The sequence below is a fragment of the Oryza sativa genome, chromosome 5 (genome assembly GCF_034140825.1).
Source record: "Oryza sativa Japonica Group chromosome 5, ASM3414082v1".
Taxonomy (NCBI): domain Eukaryota; kingdom Viridiplantae; phylum Streptophyta; class Magnoliopsida; order Poales; family Poaceae; genus Oryza; species Oryza sativa.
The window spans coordinates 29,473,626-29,498,251 of NC_089039.1; the positions used below are offsets into that span (position 1 = coordinate 29,473,626).

The 24,626-nt window shown below is 42.9% G+C and overlaps 5 protein-coding genes across 11 annotated transcripts; 3 read left to right on the forward strand and 2 right to left on the reverse strand.

The window, feature by feature from the left end:
• Nucleotides 1-156: 156 nt before the first annotated feature.
• LOC107278485 (uncharacterized) lies at nucleotides 157-2,544 on the forward strand. The gene is made up of 2 exons (XM_015783482.3): nucleotides 157-311; nucleotides 1,958-2,544. The coding sequence occupies exons 1-2, from the start codon at nucleotides 237-239 to the stop codon at nucleotides 2,291-2,293; spliced, it is 411 nt and encodes a 136-aa protein (XP_015638968.1). The 5' UTR covers nucleotides 157-236; the 3' UTR covers nucleotides 2,294-2,544.
• Nucleotides 2,545-4,407: 1,863 nt separating this feature from the next.
• Nucleotides 4,408-12,152, forward strand: LOC107277548 (protein tesmin/TSO1-like CXC 4). Of its 3 annotated transcripts, none has more exons than XM_026025644.2 (7): nucleotides 4,408-4,603; nucleotides 5,025-5,084; nucleotides 5,196-5,433; nucleotides 5,575-5,655; nucleotides 5,746-5,812; nucleotides 5,970-6,106; nucleotides 10,656-12,152. In XM_026025644.2, exons 2-7 carry the CDS (start codon nucleotides 5,026-5,028, stop codon nucleotides 10,785-10,787), a joined length of 714 nt encoding a protein of 237 aa, XP_025881429.2. In that variant the 5' UTR covers nucleotides 4,408-4,603; nucleotide 5,025; the 3' UTR covers nucleotides 10,788-12,152. The 3 variants fall into 3 exon arrangements, 2 of the variants coding, with proteins under 2 accessions (XP_025881429.2, XP_015640260.1); XM_015784774.3 differs by lacking the exon at nucleotides 10,656-12,152 and adding an exon at nucleotides 6,234-6,628; XR_010741589.1 differs by lacking the exon at nucleotides 5,746-5,812 and having other exon boundaries at nucleotides 4,463-4,603; nucleotides 5,852-6,106; nucleotides 10,656-11,153.
• On the reverse strand, nucleotides 6,103-12,352 carry LOC9269686 (uncharacterized). Of its 5 annotated transcripts, none has more exons than XR_003242380.2 (10): nucleotides 9,871-10,701; nucleotides 9,647-9,758; nucleotides 8,289-8,325; nucleotides 8,014-8,083; nucleotides 7,768-7,872; nucleotides 7,372-7,522; nucleotides 7,184-7,266; nucleotides 6,980-7,073; nucleotides 6,545-6,899; nucleotides 6,103-6,296 (listed from the first exon to the last, which is right to left on the reverse strand). XR_003242380.2 is itself a non-coding variant. In XM_026025643.2 (10 exons), the coding sequence occupies exons 3-10, from the start codon at nucleotides 9,654-9,656 to the stop codon at nucleotides 6,815-6,817; spliced, it is 660 nt and encodes a 219-aa protein (XP_025881428.1). In that variant the 5' UTR covers nucleotides 9,657-9,758; nucleotides 12,041-12,133; nucleotides 12,209-12,352; the 3' UTR covers nucleotides 6,397-6,814. The 5 variants fall into 5 exon arrangements, 3 of the variants coding, with proteins under 3 accessions (XP_025881428.1, XP_025881427.1, XP_015640254.1); XR_010741588.1 differs by having other exon boundaries at nucleotides 7,743-7,872; XM_026025643.2 differs by lacking the exons at nucleotides 6,103-6,296; nucleotides 9,871-10,701 and adding exons at nucleotides 12,041-12,133; nucleotides 12,209-12,352 and having other exon boundaries at nucleotides 6,397-6,899; nucleotides 7,743-7,872.
• Nucleotides 12,353-13,391: 1,039 nt separating this feature from the next.
• Nucleotides 13,392-16,841, reverse strand: LOC4339770 (protein PARTING DANCERS homolog). The gene is made up of 9 exons (XM_015784770.3): nucleotides 16,664-16,841; nucleotides 15,903-16,024; nucleotides 15,736-15,824; nucleotides 15,570-15,665; nucleotides 15,401-15,495; nucleotides 15,269-15,309; nucleotides 15,098-15,181; nucleotides 14,472-14,627; nucleotides 13,392-13,811 (listed from the first exon to the last, which is right to left on the reverse strand). The coding sequence occupies exons 1-8, from the start codon at nucleotides 16,731-16,733 to the stop codon at nucleotides 14,478-14,480; spliced, it is 747 nt and encodes a 248-aa protein (XP_015640256.1). The 5' UTR covers nucleotides 16,734-16,841; the 3' UTR covers nucleotides 13,392-13,811; nucleotides 14,472-14,477.
• A 2,826-nt stretch (nucleotides 16,842-19,667) lies between these two features.
• LOC9268325 (probable inactive receptor kinase At2g26730) lies at nucleotides 19,668-24,272 on the forward strand. The gene is made up of 2 exons (XM_015784902.3): nucleotides 19,668-21,264; nucleotides 23,279-24,272. The coding sequence occupies exons 1-2, from the start codon at nucleotides 19,923-19,925 to the stop codon at nucleotides 23,914-23,916; spliced, it is 1,980 nt and encodes a 659-aa protein (XP_015640388.1). The 5' UTR covers nucleotides 19,668-19,922; the 3' UTR covers nucleotides 23,917-24,272.
• The last annotated feature ends 354 nt before the right edge of the window (nucleotides 24,273-24,626 follow it).

The window sequence follows — 24,626 nt, forward strand, 5'->3', positions numbered from 1 at the left end:
CGTGCAAATCAGGAATGGGCCGAAAGTCATTGTGGGCCAAGCCCCTGGTCCAAAGTTCACCCTCCGGCCCTGGCTGGCTAAGGAATAACGGGCAGCCCAAACTAAAATTTAATTCGCTCGAAAAATAGAAGAAAAAAAAAGAGGAAAAAGAGAGAGGAAAGGAAACCCGAGACCCTCCTCCTCGACGGCGTCGGCAGGGAGAGGGAGGGGCAGAGCGGCGGGGAAGAGGGAGCGGGATGGCGGCGTGGTTTAAGCTCGGTGGCTCCGCTGTGCGCGCCATGGGCGCTCTCCGGGGATCGCCGCCGGCGATGGTGCGGTAACGCCCCCCATTTCCCCTTTCTTCTCTTCTCTAGCCGGATTGCACATCACAAGCGCCTCTCCACGATCGTGTTCTTCCGTTCCGTGATTCTGCGGCCTCAACGTTGCTCCCTTAGGACAGCCTACTCATGCCCATGAGCCCACTCCTCTCCTCAAGGAAGCACCCCCCAGTCACCGGCGCGCAAAAATTGCTCCTTTTTTGTTTGAGGAAATTGGGGATATATTTCGACGAAACCCAGTTTCGAGGATGGCATATGTCCAATTTTCTCCCTTTTGGATAGATGGATGGATGGATAGAAATCTGTACATGGCTCAGGAAGCCAGAAACAACAGCATCTCAAAGGCCCAAGAACATGTGGGAAAAAAAATCACATCTTCTCTTCAAAAAAAAATTAAAAAATCACATCTCGCAAATTTCTTTCAGTTTTGACGGCCCAGCATCTGAGCATCTCTCTAGCAAATTCTCTGCGGTTCCCACAATTCATCTTAATCGTCAGCTTGTTGTTATGATCCCAGCTCATCCTCCTGAATTAAGGAGGATATAACAGTGGGAAATAGTTAAAAGCCCCCCTTAATTCAGCACGTTTACACCCAACAGCATATAACAGTTCACAACAATCAACTCAAGTACTTGGATACAAAGTGTAGCAGAGTGGAATTGGGGAATTGGGGATAAGCAATATAGGATGGGAATTAGATAAAATAGACAGGGAATTGGAGAAACAGATGTGGGGGTTCAGGTAAGAGCAAAGAAGGGGATAGAGGCCGCGGCCATTCAGTTCTTTCAAAATGATCGATGATATCCATCCTAGTGGCGCCTGTTTCCCTTTTTGTAGTGGCTGCTCGATGCCAGCCCATTGGGCCTAACAAGCCATAGCCTATCTTGTACACTGGCCCAGCCCATATCCATGACATTCCTCCCTCTTTAAGGTTCAGCTTGTCCCCAAGCTGATGCAATTGAGCTACCCAAGCCTTGCCTCCAGGGTCCCAAGGAATCACTATCATTGTGGTTAAGTCATCCTGAATAGCAGCCGACTCCTTGACCACGAGGTGCATTGGCAACACTGACAGACACAAGGCAATGCTGAAAAGTTGGTAGGATAGTTGCATCACCACAACACCATCTATGTGAGGAATAGCCAACCCAGAATCACAGGTAGTGTCAACCTGCACCTCCATCTTTCCAGAATTGTAGTGATTCAATTGGATCTCTGTAACAAACTCTCAAATATTCCAAGGTTCTTTCCTTAGGAAGTCTAAACGAGCTGGAAAATGTTGAATCGGAGTAATGTTGGTTCTGGATTGAATTCCTTCTTGATGCCATAATGGTCTCCAGCAATGTTGATGATGCCTCCATCACACCAACAGAATAGGGAATGGAAAATGATTGTAATTGTGATTGCTGTCGCATATTTCCCCCCAGCAGTAGAGGGATCTAAATGATGCTGAATATTCATAGAAGTCTCCCAGGATTTGCAGCGCATCCCTCTACATCTTCTCTCCAGGGAGAATGCTTACACGTACAACTTACTTGCTGTAACTTGGAGTTGGAGTTATACTCTACACTTGACTGCACTTACACCTACAATCTTTTTGCAGCATGAATTGTAATATTTTCCCTTTGTTTCGTTTGTATCAGGCATCAGTGTTCACCGGTGGATGGCTCCTGGGGTCTTCCATCTCCAGCTGGCAGACGCTGAAGGTTGCGGAGCAGCAGATCGACGCCCTGGCGAGGGAGCAAGAGGAGTACCTCAACAAGTTTGAGGCCAAGTGGGTCGAGGAACTTAACAGGCTGAAGCTCGAGATGATGAATGAGCTCGAGGAGTCGGAGGAACGGCTTAACAGGGAGATTGACGTCCTCAAGATGATGGCGAGGATAGCGATGGAGGAGAAGGAGATGAGGATGGCGATGGAGGAGGAGGCTGCTTCTCCAGGTCCTCTCCAGGGTGAGTCCGGGGACCTCGGTGACGTGTGACTGATGGCGAGGATCATCGGAGGAGGCTTGCCTGCGCCAGATGTGGATGTGGGTGATCGATATGTATCTACTAGTATCTAATCTATCATTGAGCAATATAACTTGACTACTAGCCAGATGTAGAAAGTTGAGGATTACAACAACAGTAAAAGTAAGCTGTCTTGCCTGAGACCCAGAAACTAGGAACCAGCACAGTCAACTGCTACTAGCTCTACTCATTACTACATGATGAGAAATTGCCAGCTTCCATATTATGGTGGTCTCCTCCTTGATGTTTTTTTCCAACTAATTGCATGCTGAGGAGGCTTCGACCTCTGCTCAAATCCCCTCTCTTTTCAAGTTAGCTAATAGACCATCATGTACAATAGTCCATCTACTGCTTAATTCAGGACTAGCAAAAATGCCTGTGCGTTACAACAGGTGAAAATTTTTTAATGATAATATACGCTTTCCATGCATAATCATGTCAATGATAATAATTGTATCGATCGTTGTAGCTAAGACATATTATAAAGAAAATTGAAACATCTTCAATATACTGATCTTCAATATAATGACCCAATCTCGACGATGGCAACCTTACCAATGCATGTTTTACCCAAACGAATTGGATTATTTACGTAGCTGGACACATGTAATCTAAAATACTCTTTCAATCTCATTTTTGCTATTAATAATAGGATCAATCAAATCCTACATTGTCTCATATTGTCAACTATAGACAAATAAAGCCTCAATGCACTCTTCTCTTAATAACAATTAAAAATATGTTATTTATTATCTATACTTACCAGTAGTCTGATAATTACATACATAGATATGTAGGGTCTCCAATACAGGAGAATATAATCGTGGAACACGAGCCATGTAGGAGATGGAAAAATCGAGGATCCTATCCAACCCAAAGCCTCGATCAATTTGATCTCGTTCCAAGAAAACCAAGCCTAAGCAAGACTTCTTTTAGATCCGCACGTCTGAACATTCGATGACGCTTTGGAAAACCCAAAACTACCAAGACGATGGACGATACAAATGATATGAATCTTTTTCATGAAATCAGATTTTTTTTTTTGAAATCAGACAATTTTTCGCATTGCACAGTACTGAACCGGAAATTTTTATAAACGCAGGTTTTTTTCTCACGTTGGGTCGGTTTATTCGGAGCAGTCTATTTTATATATGGCGGTTTTTTCTTGTGTGGAGTCAGACAATTTTTTTAGATCTTTTTTCTCGTGTGGATTCAGATGGTTTTTTTGGATCCCCTTTTTATAACAATTTTTATTTGACAGTTTATTTCAGAGTGGTTTTTTATTTCACGTTGAGTCGGATATTCTTTCGAACCTTTTTTTTTAAATGATGCCTTTTTCTTTGGTTGAGTCGGGTGGTTTGTTTGAATCGGTTTCTTTTATAAAGAGGATTTTTTATAAACTACAGTTTTTTTCCTCCATTTTGAGTCATACATTTTTTTCTTTTTTTTTTGGACAAGACGACTTTTTTTCCTTTTTTACGGAAGTCAGACCTATTTCTTTTTTACGGATGAGTCGTTTTTTTCCTTTATTTATGGGAATCGGACATGAAAAGTTTTTTTTTCCTTTTTAGGGAGTCGGACTTTTTTTTCGTTTTCTTTACTGGCGATATTTTTTTTCCTTTTCTTCAGCAGTCGGAATTTTTTTACCGATGGGTTTTTTTCCTTTTTTTACGGGAGTACCGGAGTAGGACGTGAGAGTTTTTTTTTTCTTTTTTACAGGACTCGGATTATTTTTTGTACGGACAAGTTTTTTCCCCTTTTTTACGGGAATTACGGTAGTCGGACTTTTTTTTTACTAGCGAGATTTTTTTTATCCTTTTTTACCGACGACAGAAGTTTTTTTTCTCGTTTTTTTGAGTCGGACTCTTTTAAGTGGTTGAAGGTGGAGATTTTCACGGACGGGAGTTCCTGTTCACGTAACTTTTTTTTCGCCTTTTCTTTTTATTTTCACGGACGGACTGTTTTTTTTCTTCTGCATCACGTAGAATCGGATTCATTTTTTTCCTTTTTTTTCACCCTTTATTTTATTTTGACGGACAGCGAAAACATCTTTTTAAGTAGTAGAGATAGAGATAGAGATATACCTGGAGACCACCTGAATTTCGTTTCAAACGTGAAACAACTCAGCCATCCCGAAGGTTTAGAGTACAACTAGTATAATGAAAAATTGTCTCTTCTTCTTCCTCCTCATCCCGGCGAACGATCAGCCTGATTCGACCGTGAGCGCGAGGATCGCCTTGCCTAAATAGATTTGTCTCATCGATTCTTCTTCTTTGATTCAGGTGTTCTTCTCTTGCTCATCTCCGCCTTGCATGTACTACGTAGATTGATTCCAGATTAATTACTTGGATTATATTGTTGTGGGCAATATGTAGGCACTAGCTAGTGTCATCTCCTGTCCGATTAATCCATACATGGCTGTCGTTGCAACTTTTTTATATTCATCAATGATCAATTCTTAGTTTGCATTAAAGAGGATATATGCATCAGTCCATGCACCTCCATAGAACAGAACATAGCAACTTTAGTTTTCAGATAGAGAAACTATTAAACTCTCGAGGATACGTTACCCTCTCTGCAGATATAGATATATCCCTGTCCCATATTGTAGTTAGTATATGGACATACTATCATCCTCTCAACATTGTACTTGTGGTTGCTAGCTTTGCACAGGCTAATTAATCTATCTCTGCTCTAATTAAGCATGGCAAACAATCAGGAGCGGCCAAAATGCAGCTGCGTCCAGTCCAGCTGCACCCAGCTGTAAGTACATACATTACCGTCTATTGTGACGTTAGTTAGTTAGTTAATTAGCTAATTGCTCTTACTGCTCACCGTCTACTTCTTATTTTGCCGTGCCTAATTTATCTGCAGATATTGCCGGTGTTTCCGCTCGCGTTACTTTTGTTCAGACAACTGCAATTGTTCTGGCTGCTACAACATTAAATATTACGAGGATGCGATAGAGGAGATTTCCGACATGATCCAGATGAAAAACCCGAATGCATTTGATCCCAGGATTATTGTTAGTGTTCAAGATGCAACGGCAGCTGATCCCCAGAGCTCTACTAGTGCTATTTCAGACCCAAAAAACACCTCCGATGCAATGCCGGTAATATACCTGTTTCTAATTTCTTATTGGAGCACCAAACTTAACTGATTCCATGCTATTCTAGTCTAGCTATTTAATTAATTTTGATGATGCATGGTTTTAAGTGGCTTGAGAACTCACGCATATTCAGTAAAATTTCAGGGCAATGAACAACGGAAGCATGCCAAAGGGTGCAGCTGCAGGAAGTCCAAGTGCAGCAAACTCTACTGTGAATGCTTCAAGGTGTGTATATACTAGTACTTCGTTTTTTACATAAAACCTATATTTATTAGTATTATGATTAGATGGCTGCCTTTTATTTCCCTCTTGCAGAACAGTGTGGGGTGCACTGCAAAATGCAAGTGCCTAGAGTGCAGTAACAGCTTCGGAGTAAAAAATAGTGAGTGTTCTTCTAAACTGTTATTTCCTTGTCTTTCAGATCAGAAGTGTGCGCTCAATTCGTTTGGAGGCCCTGAAGAATCTCATTTTGCTCTTCACCCGTGTCAATGGTTTTGTCTTGCCTGTGTTTTTTATCTGACCTATTTTATACAAAACAGGTGAATCAAGCAACAAACCAGATCCAGATGATAAGAGTGCTACTGACGGCCTGACACATGAAGAAACAACTACGGAAAACATCACGCTACCTGGGGAAACCTGGAACTCTGATCCAAACAAACGCCCAAGATATTTTGTAAGTTTTTCGCCCTTTAACTTCTTTAATATAGTTTACCAATAGAAACTGTAAACTTAATTACAATGTGTTAAACTTGTCATAACCTGTTCAAACTGAAACTCTGACGATATGCTCTTTTGTTCAGTGACAAACTGACAACAACTTTCATATCATGATGATTTACCGTCCTCCAGGCAGTGATCACTTTCTGCCAAAAAAAACGCAACTGTAAACACAACCAGGTTTCAGTATCGAGGGGTATCTATACATTAATTCTTCTCTAGTATGAGGTTTTTAAGTCATGCAAAAGTTTGTTCGGCTTTAGTAGTATGTAAGAATATATATATAAACATGATTGCAAGGACACTTGTACATAATATACAAGGCAGCTGCCTTGCCTTCTTTAGAAAAAAAAAACAGACAAACAAAAATGATTGCAAGGAAAGGAGCCTCAACTGCATTATTGGCACTTGGTGACATATGCTCAAAATCCTTAATAAGTAACAGAGCACAATCAAGCCTTGGCCTCCACATAGTTAACACCATTCCATTCCACGTACTGTTGCGACTGTGTAGTGCACAAGTTTACTTCCATAAAGCTTTATTCGGTTAATCCCCGTATGGGAGAGATTGAGGGGGATTAATTCCACACCTCAATAGGTGTGAAATTATTCATCTCCAAATTCTCCTCAATCCCCTTGTGAGTGGGATTAACCGAACTAGTCCTTAGCGGGATCTGTCGAGGCCAAGCCTTGAGCTGAGCCACTTGCCAACGTCGTCCATCTCTTCAGGGATGGTATAGTGGCCTAGCCTGCATCATAAGAAACTTTGTCAATCTTTGCTAAAAGAATTCTGTTTTGTACTCTGCTGTGCAAATGCATGAATATGTACCCATTGTAGGATTTGAAATGCAGATATAAGAACCCCGAGGATCGCAGAGTGTCAGATGACCTCTCAGCATTCCTGTAGGATACAACCTCATCCGCTGCAACAACACACAGAATTGAGAACAGACTGACGCATGATGCATTGACTGGTAATGACTAGTTATACTGTTTCTGGAGGGAAGGCTACATGAATCGACAGCTTTGTTACCTCTTCCATGGCTAAGTAAGATAGGCAAGGAGGCAGCTCTTCTTGCAGCTATGTGTGAGCTCTCCATCTTGCCCCTCAGGGTCCTAAAATTACAGTGCATTAGCAACACTAGGATTCAGGAACAAGTGACACTAGTAAGTAGCAAGTGTTTGACAGATTAATTTCTGCCTAGGATGGCAAACTGGCACCTGGAGCAAGGGAGCCATCCACTCAAGCTGATGACCGCGCTAAGTGTGATTGGGTAGGGGATGCCACTTGCGAATTTGCCATGAGCATAGCACGCAGCTGAGTAGAGGGAAGCAGCAGCACCCATGCTGAAACCACCAATCCCAAGCTTCACTGCACTCGCAAAGTGTGGAAATCAGTGGAATGAGTGTCACAGGAGTGAGTGGTCACCAGCATACATCTGAAGAACATATCATAGTTAGTGCTAGTTTTGTATATATACTGGCTCGCATTTGATCACCTAATTAACATATGCATTTACCGGTGCCACTAATAAGGATCACTTTGAAAAATTAAAAGAAAAAGAATCTGGTAAGACCATAATATATGTTACATTGATGTGGTCCTGGAACTAGTACCATCAGGCGGCTCTGACGACAGCAAGTTTGCAATGTGCGCAGCTGAAGCATCCAGTCCTTCAATGTCGTCACGGCCATCCACTGAAGTATCCTCCACATCAAACCCTATTTCAGTTCCATACAAAAGCTAATAAGTCAGAGAGAAATGGCAGTACCCCTAAGTTTTCAAACTTCAGAGAGATGGTAGCATAGTAGTCCTGAATACAGGGTATTCTGCCAAGTTCCAATGGAGAAGAAGAAGCTTACATGCAGTGCAAGGGAATCCACCAAATGCTGTGACAGGCTGGGTTGCTGCGGTGGGGCAAATCCACTTGATCTACACCATCATAAGCTTCAAGGTGAATAAACCATGGTGCAACAAAAATAGACTGCTAGTTGCTACTGAACATGATAAGCTACACTGATCTGGAGATAGACCGGTGGAGAGAGACCGGTGTGTGTTAATAGGGGAATAAGGAACGGTGTGTGTATGTATCTATCATCTGTGTATGTGTGTCTGAAGTACAAGCATCGACACTTACATTTGGCAATGAAAGAGAATCCAGGAGTTGGGACCAGCTGAAAACAGAATGAACAAAACAGAGAAAAGGAAACGGATCAGTGCAGAAAAGCATTGTGGATGCAACTAGTATAGGTATTCTGTTTCATATTCTCTGAGAACTTATGATTAACACATCATATATGTATAAACAACAGGCGTCGTCTAAAAGTATCAGTGAAGATATAAGAACATCTGGAACTACAAATTGGAATCCATCAGATCAGACTAAAGAGAGAACATTTACAGTACTGGACAGAATTTTTACAGCAAGTTGAGCAACTAGCCTGAATTTCTTAGCTTATCTTAAGAGAATAAACAATTATCTTATCAACAAAAAACGTAACATGTAAGTAGCTGAGTTGCTGATCTTTTTAGTTACTGGAGACAATAGGGAAATGAATGAAAAAGAACAGGAAATGAACATCTGCCGCAGAGCTTAACTTGGCAAATGTGTACTGAACTCTTAAAAGAAATTGTGACACATGCATCATACCAAACTGAAAGGCGGCCAAGCTTACTTTTTACCTTCTTTGCTCCCGGAGTTGATACTGGCCATTAAAAACTCTATTTAATGGAGCCAAGATACTCTAATTTAGTGGCTTATCATAAATTATGCTGTTCTTTAGATGCTTTGTGCAGACATGGAATAGGAAATTAGGAATCTTTCATAAGCTACCTTACATTTATGCAATTTTAATATGCCATTAGCCCACATCAATTAGAAGTATTTGACATTCCTCTCCATTTCTGAATGGAAAGTGAGATGCATTATCTATGTCCTTGGTGGCGCAGAAGGTTGTCAGGTGTGCAGAAGGACAAGAGAAACATTTACTCCCTCCGTCCCAAAATAAGTGCAGTTTTGCACTATTCACGTTCAACGTTTCACCGTTCGTCTTATTTGAAAATTTTTTATGATTAGTATTTTACTTGCTATTAGATGATAAAACATGAATAGTACTTTATGTGTGACTAAATATTTTTAAATAAGACGGACGGTCAAATGTTGGGCACGGATATCCACGGCTGCACTTATTTTGGGACGGAGGTAGTACTTTTGAGTAAAGCAATACTAGGAATATATGCATGCACGGACACAGAAAGGACAACACTTCAGTCATTTCTGGCAGAAAGATGCAAAGGGACTGATTAAAGCGTTGCATCTACATTGCCATGATCTAGTCCCATAAACCATAAACCATTGGTTGAAAAGTGTAGTGTATTTGCACTTCTATTAAATTTGAAGAAGATAGTATTGCTTGAAAGGGGAGCATCTGAGTAAGCAAGAAAAGTTTGTGGAACAGGCAAATCTATATCAAACCAGCAGCATACAGCTAGTACCTTGCACCATTGTCACCTAGGCCATGAAGCCACACAATGGTGGCTTGGTGCCTTCCCTTTGGCCTCACCACATAGGTCCTCCCGTACTCAACTCTCTGACCACCCCGTCCACCTGAATCACCATTTAAATCGTGCTCAGAATTGTTCTTTTGCAGCTATATAGATTATTATAATGGGCAAATAAGTTTTCGAGAAAAAAATGTATAATGGAGTAGACAGATTACCAGAAGAACTGCTTCCATAGTAACTCATGATGTTTTCTGCAGCAAGTCTGTACTGATGCTACTCAGCTATAGTACTATACTACTATTTCTGTATGATGTGCACTGAACGTCCGAACGTATGGAAGGGTATGAAGAGCACAGCCCCAGTTGGCATGTATTTATAGTGAAGGTTATCTGAAGAGGGAATATTATATGTGTGTGTGTGTGTGTGTTGGACACTCCTTTGAATCTGCATCTCAGGACAGTGCGGTTTTCCGCAGCAAAGCTGTCATAGGAGGAGCATCTGGAGTCTGGAATACTCAAGGGATGGTAGGGTAAAAAAGATTGAAGCCCTTTGCTCTAGAGTGAAGAATCCTGTACAATGCTTACAGCCTTGCACACAGAGATACACACACAGTGACAGTGACGGTGACGATGAAAGTGATGCCTAAACATATCATGCAAGCAAACTAAGGCCAAGGAGGAACCATATAATACATAAATGCTGTTTCATGTCCCTTTTTTCCCTTATTTTTTGTCTGCCAAGCATATATCCGCTTGTAGGATGGAGTACTAATGCCCACTGCATTCTGCCCACAAATTGTTGCAACTCCATATGGGAAAACTTTAAATAAAATGGCAAGGAATAAGCATAACGGAACAAATTGTCCAGTCATTGAGCTTTCTTTTCACATCATACTTACCAGTTACTGCTAGATGGAACTTCAGATGTTCTTGCTGGAAGTACAATTTCAAAAAGACGGAGTACAAATTCTGATTTTGGTATTTCAAGTTTTTTTATGCAGATGACAAAGCAGAAAGAATTTTTTTTTCCTGGAATGTGCAAAAGAACTGTGCGCCTTGCATTAATTTTAGGAGAAAGCAAAGCAAAAGGAATTGTATGCCACAACTTGTTTTGGCATACCATCAAGATATAGTGAAGAGTCCAGAAAGGATGATTACATTGGTAGAAATATCTATCAAGTGTCGACACCAAATCAACATGGATATGGGAACCAAATCAGACACAAGTGCAATTACACTTGCAGATTGCCTCATAAACGTGGTGCAATCTTCATGAAGGTACAGATGCTTGCAACAGAAACATGACATATTGTTGCTACAATTACGTCAACTGTTAACTGTAGCCATTCAATTAGTTAAAGGGTCATATCAAACTAGACAGTAGTTTGCCATAACATTTAGCTGTTGTTGACTTTATGCAACACAAGTTTTAATTTTCTTTTAGACTGGAAATTGTCTCAACCTTGATGCAATAATTCTAGTGAAATTTATCCTGTTTACACTGTTGACTATGCGAATGTTACTAAATAAATAGGACAACTACAGCCTTTTTTTTTACCTTTGATGAGCTAGCTTTATCTTACCCTAGATTTGCTTGCCAAGAAAGGTGGACAACTTTACCAATATGCCTCAGAAATGGAGCTGAGTTGATCCACCCTCAACAATAAAGATTAAAGATGAACCAAAAGTCAAATAAAAACTGACCTTGAATGAAATTTTGGTAATTCGGTAGCAGAATGATGCAAAAGGTCTGCATATCTTCTTTCAGAGAAAAAAAGGTTCACATCTGGTTTTTCCATGTGTTAGCCCACTACACACAGGAAGGATCATATTCTGTTCTCCTTTTTATTTTCTAATGATTGGTACAGGTAATGTGGGGGGCAGCCCAAGCCAGAATATGTGATTTATATGTCATTCTTGTCTCTCTTAGCACCAGAGGTTTGAGTCTACAGTGAGCAAGAATGAGGATGGGACATTAGCCACCTGATCTCACTTTTTCTCACACTGGAAATTATAGACTATGATTTTGTTGTGCCCTAGTACTATAAGCCTGCATATTCCTCCCTACGCACATCATTAATTTTCTTTATTGCACATGTTCCTGTGAAGAGTTAAGTTTTCTGTGAAGTCAGAAAAATATTCTAAAAAGGCCATGGAGAAGATATTGGATTTGTCATTACTAAAACATATAATTAAGGAAGATATGACCACAGGAAAAGATATATTCTTCTTTAAATGTTCTCTATTCTGTCCATGGTTAACCAAGTTCTTATTCATCAGTATTCTCATTCCAGTCCATTTCTGCTGCTAAAAGGATGAAACACAAGGGCAGTGACAATATGATAAATTGATATATGCCTGTAGTGATGTAGTATAATGCGATTACCGATACACAAGGAATTCTTGTGATTGCAATTCCTTGCAAGCAAATTGCTGATTGCAGATGCCGCCTGAATCAGCTCCCACCAGAGCCAAATCACTGAATAAAACAGGAAAAATATTACCTTTGGCCAAACCACTGAATAGTGGATACAACAGGCAAAATATTACTCACAGTAATAAGAAGTCTACATCAAGGCTTAACAGAAGTCAACTTCCAGGATGCAAGAGGGAATGTTGCAACATGAAAGATCCACGGCCACCATTAGACGAGGAATTATGCCTTATAAAGTACTGGGGCATTATGCATGCTTCTAATTACATTGCTTGATCGCCCAGAAATTCTTCAGTAAAATCTCCTCTCATTTCTATTTCATACTTTATTGAGAGAATCCTTTCTACTCATACTGTTGATAGTTCATGAGCTAATACTTTCTTCTAGAGTGTTTTCCTATATACATGCTCTCCTATTCTCTTTTAACTTTTAGACTTATAAAAATTACTTTGGGCGAGAGAAAATATAAGAAAGGCAAAGTGAAGTTGACATCACTAAGTGCAGAATTTATCCTATTATCACTTTATCAACCTTAGGCAATCCAAAACAAAGCGAATATTTATTTTCCTATGTGTTTGAAGTTGTGCGATAGGACATATATAATCAGTTGATGGTAGGAAAAATGAGTTATAAGTTGCATCATGTCTATAGGCTTAAAGAATCGAACCTGAACTTTTCGACATATGATCTCCCATAGATCAACCGGAATTTCTTTTGATTGCCCAGCCATTTTCTATTTCTAATGTGGTAGCCAGTAATCATAGTATTTGTTCTCATCAGGAAAAGGAAAAGAGAAAGCTATGGTGATTAGTTCGGCGATCGATCGATTGCAAAAGTATTTCCTTAAATCAATGATACTAAAAATTTTTGTTTCACACTAATATAAAATTTTAAATATTGGTGACTAAATCATATATTGGAAACCATGAAATGTCAACAAATGTCAAGTAAAAAGAGTATCTATCAAAATTCAAGGTGTTACAAAGCATACTAAAGGTTAATATATAGTAGAAGAACCAGATCATTATTGCCTAGATGTGGCCTATAAATGTAGAGTAACTAGTTTGTAAATGTCAATGCATACCTTCAAAATTCAAACAGTGGAAGGCTCGGAAAGAACATCCAACAGTCTATAATGTGGGGTCTGGTTTATCTAGCTTTCACATAGACAAAAAGGCATCGGACATAACCAGACCATCTCTAGTTTTTTTTTTCTAGTACATTCAACACTAAAACGCAGAGAGTCTAGAGTCTAATAGAAGTGAATATGGATATTTAGTCGGCGCGCAAAAGGAAACAGCAATGAACAAATAAAGCATAGCCATCTTTAAAAGAAGAAAGAAATGGCAAAGCTAAACAAAAGTACACGAGTAAAGTATCTGGGAAGTAAACATAGCTAGCATTGCGCTTGATTTGGGACAATCAATTTAGCAGGACATTTAACAGTGATTGCTATATAAGTAGACTTTGTTTCTCTTTTTCCATCTAGTTAAGATCAAAAGACTGCCTGCTGACCCAACGCAATCAGGAGCCTTTGAGGAGTCGCAACTCACAACTAAGCAGAAGCATCAGGATTCTCTCTGACACAGAGTATTAATGGTCTAAAAATACTACGTAACAATATAGCAACCACAAGGATAAAGAAGCTGTGCACAGGCTTCCGCAGGCAGTCAGTCCGCCCAGTTGATTCAGTCCATAGCTCAGGTTCACAATCACCTTCTGCCTGCCAAATCAAGAAACGATCTCAGTACATGGAATTGTAAAACTGACAAACAAGAATACATGGAGGCAGCATCGAGACATTAAGCCCTAGTATCCAAGGGAAAAGGAAAGTGTTCAGCTAACAAGAACTACAATGTATTTCTTTATGAGCTTGCAAGTGAAAGGCTGATGATATCCACCACTGAAGACTACTTAGGATTTAGTCATAACAATGTTACCTCTTTTCCTGACTTTCAACTATAAAGCCCACCTATATCTAAACATGCCAATTAAGCATGCAAATCATAAGATTCTTATATTATTGAAAGGGAACACTCCAAAACACACAATTGAACAAACTGAATCATATAATCTTCCCTCAGTTGTGCATGTGACTTTCCTCTGGTAAATGTGGTACGGTGTGAGCCAGACCGTAGGAATTTACATCACAAAACAAATGAAAATATAACATATAAGTAAAATTGAAGAAGTTTCGAGGTGGATATACACTATCAGTCTATCACCATGAATCAGTTTCTGTACTTGCCCCAAAAACAATTCACACAGCAATAAAGAGAAGTGATACATTGACAGTTTTATTTTATCAGAAAAAAATGAAGGTGTTAAAATAGTAACTAAAGTAAATCAATTGAACTACTTAAGTCAAGCAGGTGGAACATACCTGTAACTAGTTAATTTTAGGGCTTAAGTAGTACTGCGGATCTCTGAAGAACCTGACAATTGTCTCTGCCTTATCCGTGGAAAGGTCAGTGTTTTCTAGAATAAATTTCTTGGATGCTTTTGCAATTGCTTCAATAGACCCAATAGCTTGGGCAAGCTTGAAAATCAAGTGTGACATCAATATCAGCATGGCATTATATGAACAGTAAAATGTTATCTCATGTTAAGCATGAGGATTGACCATATATATCTACTGGGTAGGCTATAGGAGAAAAGGAATAAATGCTAACAGATTAGTACATAAATATATCAGGAATAGAAAACGATCAATTCTCATCATGAAAAGTTCCAAAAGGTCAGCACTTTGCATGGAGAAGGTCCAATAACTGTGTTTAAGCTCAGTTATACCCTGAATTAGCTGTGGAGTAATGCTAAGCTTATCCTTTAGAACGATTTAGTAGAATGAGTACACAAAGATGGTACTTATATATGCAAACAATGTCTCTAATACATTTTCCCTAAAGAAAGAACTATCAATTAAGTATGCGGACTTATAATTAACATTTTTATGCAAGCAAGCAAAAGACCATCTGGTCATACATAAGGCTAAAATAATTGAGTGCATACCGCATTGGCGTCATGATTGTCAATACCAGGAATAGAGGTGAGCACACGTAGAAAGGAATCAGTGCACTGAACTGCTTGCTCCCGCTACAGACAAGCAGGAAATCATTAGGCTCCATTTCAATTATAGACCAAGAAATAGAGCACTGTGTATCTGGAAACATGTGAAAGCACCTCATTCTTCAGTCTTGAGATAATGTCTTGCTGCTTGCATACTGAATAAGAAAGGAGTGTCGATCAATGTCAGCTTACAATTCAGAATTTGAATAGGACTGAGAGAATTGCTAAATGAAGTTTGAGATTTACCTCCAAGTGCATGAGCTATCTTCACGATTTTCTCGAACCCCATCTCCGGATCAGTAACAGGCACAAACGTAGGAAAGCCAAGCTTCATACCATACCTTGAATAAGAAATACATGAAAATCAATAGCTCAACTAAAATATTCTGGCATTAACATTATGATAGGTGCATACTTGTGATATGATCGATTAAATGATTCGTTTTGCTCTTTTGTAGGAACAGCAACAACAACATATAGATGTTTTAACTGCCTCTTCAGCATATTCACCCTGAAAAGGCATATCGAAACTGAAGTCATTATCATAGTCGTTAGGGTGGATTGGAATAGGAGTCTCGCACCTGCTAAAGACAGCACCTTCATTTTGACAATCCCAGTTTGTCTCAAAGATAAATGCAACAGATAGCTCCCCATTGTTGAATATAAAGTCCTGGGAAACACTTGCTCAGGTTACAGAAAGGCGCCACAGAAACAGTTGTGTGACGTTGAAGCAGGAAGAGGTGCTTACAGGAGATATTGACAGGAAGTTTAGGCGGTATGAGTTTGCAGCTAAGAATGCAGCAATAAAGTTGATGAGGCTTGGCTGTTGTTTATCCCTCCATGAAGTGCTCATTGCGCATACTCCACGACCTGCAGGACGGTGCCCAAAACCCCAAATAGAGTAACCAAAAATGTGCTCAGTGTAGGATAAGCTAAAAGCAGCCTGCTGCTTCTTTGCTTCAGGCTTCCTGTACTGGTCTAACATTGGAGATTCCATATGAAAGAATTCTAGAGTGCAAACTGAATTTCTAAGTGCTCCTGAGTCCTAACATACTGAAATTGAACAGCAGAGTACTGCAGACTGATTGGTTTAAATGAAATAGGACATGAACATGAACATGCCATTAGCAAGTAAGACGTGTCCACAAGTAGCAACAGGCTGGTGCTTCCGGAAACAAGCAGCCATTCCTAGAACTAGAAGTAAGAAATGCCGAAATTGAACAGGTGAACACTGCAAAGTGACGGCCTTAGCTCCTTAAGTAGGAGATGAACATGGCCACGCGCCCATGCCATATAAGCAAGTAAAACATATCCACAAGCAGCACTAGCCTGATGCTTCCAGAGAGGCAGCCATTCCTAGAACTAGTAGGATTGAGAAATGTAACTCGTACCGTACTGAACTCATGATTTTGCGACATTGCGGGCTTGATTGATCCAGTATGGGGCGATGCCCTAGCGCGTGCGTGAGAGGGGGAGAGAGAGAGAGCGAGAGGCGAGGGAGTGGATGACCTGGAGCAGCGGGTTCGGGCGGCGGCGGTGGGAGGCAGGTCCAGCCGGTGGAGTGGGTGGAGCGCTCCATCGGATCGGAGGAGGACGGCGAGACGAGGCGGCGCCGCGACGGGGATCGAGCGGAAGAGCCAGCCAACTCGCCGCCGGTTTGCCGTCGACTCGGCTAGTGCGGTTTCGCGGCGGCTTTTGCTCGCGCTGGGCCTCAAGTGCTAGACTGCTACTTCTTCCTTGAGGCCTCGTTTTGTTATGGGCCAAAGCCCGGCACTTCGGCAAGGATGGGCCAGATGTTTGAACCCAGGGATTTGGTCCGTTTGAAAGGAAATGAAAATGGGCCAAATTTCCTGGATTTGAACAAAACTCTTTTCTTGTGTGTGCGCTGGATTTTTCATCTTTTTTGTCCTTTTAGAAAACTTATTTTACAGATATCTTTTTTTTAAAAAAAAACTTATTTTAGAAATGGACCATTTTTCATGGCATCAATGAATTGGCGTCATCTCTATTGTCCCCGGTGAAAACTAAGTCACTAATATAAAGGGAAAAGGCGCCAATGTATAATAAGTTTTTCAAAAGGTGAAAAATCGGGAGGGGGTGTAATTGCTGAATGGCTGTTAAATTATTGGCGCATTTCATCAAGTAGTAAGTATATATTATATTCCCCTTATGTAAGTATTGCGTCATGTTTGAACATTGTTTAATCGTGCTTTTCCGGTATTTCTGGGCACTGACAGAACCATATGGCGTTGCTTTATATTTCTCTTCTTTTCTTTTCGGACTGAAAGGATATCACTGAGTTTGAAGCCTGATCGTGTCGTGTAATTCTGCACTGTACCTCAATTTGGCGAGTTAATTCTAGTATTGATCATCTGTAAGCTAACGGTTGGGCAAATGAAGAGCAGCACGCACCGTGAAAAATGATGATGCAGCTACATGGTAGTATCTCTTTTGAGCTTCACGCCGTGGAGACTAGTTATAATTCAGCTCCAATGATGCTGCCCCCGCGAGGCACATGGCGAATTCGCCCAACGGCCGGCCAAACAACACCATCAGTAAAATCTTTTTTTAAGAGGCTCGCTAGCTAGCGGCAGCTAACAAAATGATCAACCACAAAGCGAAGCGACTGAAGAAGTCTTCTTAAGTTTCAGTTTCAGTTTCAGGGCGTCCAGTTGCGTGCGTGCTACTGAAACAACCACGAGTTCAGACCACGGTTTACATCACCAGTTTACCACTAAATTTTGAGCCCCATCAATATCACGATTTTTGATAAATTTTGATCGGTTTTCGATAAATTTCAACTGAATTTCGATCAAATCTATTGTTTAACCTTTAAAATTTCAATCGAAACTTAATTTCGAGTCGTGTCAAAACATCGAAATTTCACGAAATTCGACCGGTTTTCATCGGAACTGTGAACCTGATTCAGACTTGAGAGTTCAGACATCGACACGGCTGGCTACTGAATGATAGTATATAGTAGTAGTAGTACTTACATATCCGTGGCGAATGCGATCGATTGAAAACTGAATTTGAGAGGCCATTATTCAGAGAGAAAAAAAAAAGGGTGAGCAGCAGCATTTGCTCCTATCCTAATCGGTCACCATGATTGCCCGATGGAGCGGGCATCATGACATGAGCCGGCTTCAGTACTCCGAAAAGGATATCAGGGTAAAGGACTGATTAAAAAGCGACAACGTACACAAGCATGCATGTCCAAGTAGTAGTAGTATTAGTTTGAACTAGAGAAAGAGCAAGCAAAGCGCCGTCGGGGCGGGGCATCGTGTTCGCAGTTGCAAATGTTCAGTGAGATGGGGAGGTATATGATGCATGTCCATTCGATCCATTGCTTGTGATCCACGTACAAATCGAATCCGAGGTGCTCGCAATTCGTTCGTAAGGCCTCATCAATTCGGATCCTCATGATCGAACGCAATGCGATTCCGAGTGTCGATGGCATGATGATACTTTGCTTCCTCCTTCCGCGCTCCAATTCGCCTTATTACTCCCTCCGTCCCACAATATAAGGGATTTTGAGTTTTTACTTGCAACGTTTGATTATTCGTCTTATTCAATTTTTTATTATAAATATAAAAAATAAAAAGTTGTGTTTAAAGTACTGTAGATGATAAAGTACGTCATAAATAAAATAAATAATAATTTTAAAAAAAATTGAATAAGACGATTGGTCAAACGTTGCAAGCAAAAACTCAAAATGCCTAATATTATGGGACGAAGGGAGTAGCATTTAGCAGTAATTCCTCTCTATGTCTGTGTCGGCGGCGGCGAGTGGTGACTGCTGAGCCCCTAATCCACTGTAAACTATCACTAGCAAAGGACGCTAATGTCAGTCGATCACACTGTTTGACCAGAAAATAGGAGTACTCAGCTTTCTTTCTGCATGCTCTGTTTCTTCGAGGTTTATGTCAGTCGAAGATTCTTCACTGCTACTGCTCTCGGTTTCTAGTGTACAGTAGCAGAAGTTCCACGTTAAAATTGAAAGTTTAAAGAAATTAGAACGATGCGACGGAAAAATTGAAAGGTTGTATGTGTAGGAAAGTTCGATGTGATGGAAAGTTGGAAATTTGAAGAAAAAAAAATTGGAATCTAAACAATGCCTGGATTATTTGAAACTCTCGAAGGGACGTTCACTCATTGTTTATATCATTGTATGTCACTTAAATAGCTATGAAAAAAATATAAATTAATATGTGATAGATCACATGAACATTTCATAAATATACAAGTTACTCATTCCGTCTGTAAATATAAGGGATTTTTTGTTGGATATAGTAGTAGTAGTATATCATATGAATGAATGTGGACAATTCAATCAAAATCTCTTATATTTAGGGACGGAAGGAGTATAATTTAACTTCTATATGTTACAGTGAAAAAAAACAAATTTTATTATAAATATACGTTTAACTAACTTAGTTTAATATGTTTCCTTTTACAACTTACGAAAGTGAATTTTAAGTTACATGGGAAGTGTATAAATGTAAATATATCTTGTTATTTCTTAAAAAAAATCTTGAGAGTTTAAAATTCCTACTACGTAGAAGTAGACAGCAGTGGAGGCCAGAAAGAGAAGATCTGGGCCGTTTATTTTAGGCGATACGGACGGAAGCAGGACGTGTCCCATCTGGCACGGCACGGTACAATCCTCCAATTCCCATTCCCATTCCCATTCCCAATCCCAAGCATAAATAAAACCAAAACTCCCTCTTCATATTCCCACCCATGACTCCGACTCCGACACTGACCCATGCCCATGGCCGCGCTCCGCCTCCTGCTTCTCGCGCTCGCCGTCGCCTGCTGCGCCGTTGCCGAGCCGCCGCAGCAGGAGCGCTCGGCTCTGCGTGCCTTCCTCGCCGGCACGCCGCACGAGCGGGCGCTCGCCTGGAACGCCTCCACGCCCGCCTGCGCCTGGGTGGGCGTCACCTGCGATGCCGCCAACGCCACCGTCGTCGCGCTCCGCCTCCCCGGCGTCGGCCTCATCGGCCGCGTCCCGCAGGGCACTCTCGGCGCGCTCCGCGGCCTCCGGGTGCTCTCCCTCCGATCCAACCGCCTCTTCGGCGACGTCCCCGGCGACCTCTTCTCCCTCCCCGACCTCCGCTCCCTCTTCCTCCAGGGCAACCTCTTCTCCGGCTCCGTCCCGCCCGACGTCGCCAAGCTCACGGCGCTCCAGCACCTCGCGCTCTCGCACAACAACCTCACCGGCGCCATCCCCTTCGCGCTCAACGGCCTCGCCAACCTCCGCTCGCTCCGCCTGGACGGCAACCGCTTCTCCGGCAGCCTCCCGAGCTTGACTCTCCCGCTCCTCGAGGACTTCAACGTCTCCTACAACCAGCTCAACGGCTCCATCCCCGCCTCGCTCGCGCGCTTCCCGCCTGAGTCCTTTGCCGGCAACCTCCAGCTCTGCGGCAAGCCCCTGAGCCGCCCATGCGAGCCCTTCTTCCCGTCTCCTGCTGGCGCGCCGACGCCGACGGATGGACGAGGCAGCGGAGGCGGTTCCGTGCCAGTGTCCGAGAAGAAGAAGAAGAAGCTGTCCGGCGCGGCGGTCGCGGCCATTGCCGTGGGCGGCGGGGCGGCGGCACTGCTGGCCCTGGTGCTACTCGTGGTCTGCACCGCGGCCTCCCGGCGCCGCGCGGCGAACGGCGAGGTCGGGAAAACAGCGGCGGCGAGGGGCCTGACGCCGCCGTCGACGGCGTCGGGGGAGCTGGGCGAGGTGACGTCGTCGACGTCGAAGGAGATCGCTCTGGCGGCGGCGGCGGCGACGGCGGAGAGGAGCCGGCTGGTGTTCGTGGGGAAGGGGGCGGCGTACAGCTTCGACCTGGAGGAGCTCCTGCGGGCGTCGGCGGAGGTGCTGGGGAAGGGGAGCGTGGGGACGTCGTACAAGGCGGTGCTGGAGGAGGGCGCCACGGTGGTGGTGAAGCGCCTCAAGGAGGTGGCGGCGTCGCGGCGAGAATTCTCGGCGCACCTCGACTCGCTGGGCAAGGTGGACCACCGCAACCTCCTCCCCGTCCGAGGCTACTACTTCTCCAAGGACGAGAAGCTCCTCGTCTGCGACTACCTCCCCGCCGGCAGCCTCTCCGCCACGCTCCACGGTCAGTCGCTCTAACCACTCCTCCATTCGACCGGAATTCGCGCGGTTTTTGCTTGCAAGTACGCGCCCAACTCCAGTCCAACTAAAACGCTAGGAATTGTCGCTGCATATGCATTGCAGTATAGTACGATAAACAGTGTGGGTGTCATGCTGTAAAGCGAAAGCCATTGGGGCACACCTACACACACGACACACTGACTATGAGTACGATACACGCAATGCTAATCTCATCAAGCGAGTGTCGTCTGTGATTTCAATTTCGATCGGAGATGCTGTTGCGATATCAACTACGAACAGGTGAAAACTGTAGCTACTGAATTCGTCGGCCAAGTGCGTGCTAGTACTTCAGAATGCAGTCCAGCAATTGAGCAAAATTATCAAGTACATTTCCACGCATGAAACATTCTCTGTGTTGGCGATTACTGTTTGGAGCTACATATTCAGTTATTACTACTACTTTAACGGTACAGCTACTTTGGTACGGGGTTTTTCTTTAGAATGTTTCATGGCATGGAGGTACGTATGTTTGCTCTAACAAAAGCAACAGTACGGCACATAGTACATATCACTGTAGAGTGTAGGTTAAGCATTGTTTTAGACAACATCGTCGTTTGATTTGCATCAACATCACTGCAAACTTCCTCAGTAGTAAACCTTCAGTCTAATTCAGGAGGTGGTTGGTAGGAGGTGTAAGGTGAATTTTGGGTCAAGCTGTAGATAATTAGTCACAGTGCAATCCAATGATTCGAGATGCTACAACTACGAGTAGTCAGCAAGGGGCATGTACAAGAGATGTGGACTCTAGCTTCTTTCCAGCGGCGCATGGGCTTGAGGTTCCAAACCTAGGAAAGTGATTGAGAGGGTAGCGTTTGCATTTGACCAGCGTTCTTCAGATTCCAAATGGCTTATGTCCAAATCATCCGAAAGGGATTGAAAGATAAATGTAAGGTTCAGTACCCATCTTCTGCTATCCATGATGCCGCCCTGAATTTTAAAATTTTCTGAACGACTGGCCATGCTAGTTTGTTTCTTTCGATTTTATGCAAGTAGTAGCAAAATTTAATTACTGCTGTTCATCAGTTACCAGAGGGCAACTTTGCTTTATTTTGGGTATCACTCAAATGTCAATTGCCTGTCACAAGCGAAGCATTTAGTACCAAATCCTTAATTCTGAGATTTCTCTGATTGCTTAGTTGTTATATTCTTTTTCAATAAGTCAAGGTTTTTTATTAACTGTAAACGTCACATGTTCTGTCATACGCGTATGCTAATTACTACCTACTACAGCTTATCCAGCATGTTGATCTTTCATACAAGCAACGTATGTAGCATGCATAATCTGTGTGTTTTACATCACAATTGTTATATTTAGAAGTCCACGAACACGTACGGCATAGTTTTTTGCTTCTTAATTTCGAAAGAGAATCCATTATTTCTCTAACTTTTTTTTTTGCTGGGCTTTCTCTAACCAATCTCTCATTCTCTCTACCAACTCGACCAACCTGAGTACAGGTTTTGTATTCTGGTTTCAATAATAGAAGATGCTTGCCTTCTTGCTGTCCAGTAGTAGTGCCTACCAAAAAAAATCAGGTTTACTACTCTGTAGTGTATGCACCAATGGAAACAAAATTGGAGGCGCGATTCTGTATCACTAATAATTCAGCCGATAGAGACAGGCTCATGCGATCTTTATCCCGTTTAAGAACTGTCTTTTCATCACTTCACTTGTAAAACTAGCATGTAGAAATCACAGAAATGATAAAAATTTTCATGCAAAACTAATTGTAGCATAATTGTAAATTGTACTTGTTTATGTTCATAATGAAAAGTGTGCGCGTCCGTATTGTGTTAAAACAACACTCCCTTCTTCCCACAATATAAGATGCTCACTCATTTCAAGATTTCAGATTTAAAACATTTTGACCAACATTTAATACAACATTTAGTTTTACTGTGCATTGCTTTGCTGCTCTGTGTTTTGTGGCTGGAAATGGCTGACAGTGAATTGACCTCAGGGAGCCGGGGCACCGGGAGGAGGACGATGGACTGGGACGCGCGGATGCGCGCCGCGCTGTCGGCCGCGCGCGGCGTGGCGCACTTGCACGCCGCGCACAGCCTCGCCCACGGCAACCTCAAGTCGTCCAACCTCCTGCTCCGCCCGGACCCCGACGCCACCGCGCTCTCCGACTACTGCCTCCACCAGCTCTTCGCCCCGCTGTCGGCGCGCCCCAACGCCGGCGGGTACCGGGCGCCGGAGCTGGTGGACGCGCGGCGGCCGACGTTCAAGTCCGACGTGTACTCGCTGGGGGTGCTGTTCCTGGAGCTCCTCACCGGCAAGTCACCCGGGAACGCGTCCGTGGACGGCGACGGAGCGGTGGACCTCCCGCGGTGGGTGCAGTCGGTGGTGCGGGAGGAGTGGACCGCGGAGGTGTTCGACGTGGAGCTGGTGCGGCTCGGCGGGAGCGCGGAGGAGGAGATGGTGGCGCTGCTGCAGGTGGCCATGGCGTGCGTCGCCACCGCGCCGGACGCCCGCCCGGACACCGCCGACGTGGTCAAGATGATAGAGGAGATCGGCAGCGGCCACGGGCGGACAACGACGGAGGAGAGCGAGGACCGGTCGAGGGGGACGCCGCCGGCAGGCACGACGCCGTGAACACTCTACTCTCTCTACTGGTGTCGTAATGCAGCAGCACATGTCAGGGTAAATTGATGCATGAACAGCTTCGTTCGTTCGTTCGTGGCGAAGTTCTCTCACTCTGTTTTTTTTTTTGTCCTCCATTTCTTCAGTTTATAGCCTCTCTTGACTTGATCTAGTAATTCTTCCATTGTTTCGTCGATCAAATGAGTTGTTACTACCTGTTCGTTCCTCTTCAGCCAAGTGTAATTTTTCAGTCCGTATCTACTACCACCATTGTAGCTCTTCGTATATGCATCTTCATTTTGATGCTGTGAAGTATATGTAGGAGTATGACACATGAATAAACAGAAAACCTGTGAAGTTCTGTACCATTTGACAAAGCTGGGCGCTACCTGAATCTGAAGACCCAAGAAAAAGACAAACATGCATTGAGGCTCATGCTGTATCGCAAAAAAATCAGGAAAAAAACAATCCATCTCATCCAGAAAGAAAAAAACGTGCCCTCAGCCTTGTTGACACGAAGTACTAGTAGTACGTACAGTAGGTTGTTTGATTGGAGTCAGCACGTCAGAATGTGGGATGTCATCTTGCTGAAGAATCTGCATTTTTGCAGCTGTGGATGTCCCAGCAGAAGTAACATCGTCAGGTTAGATTTACAGGTGCTCTGCTCCAACCCTCGCTATCCGGGCCAGAAGGGGGAGGCTGCGGCCTGCGGGCGAGTAGGC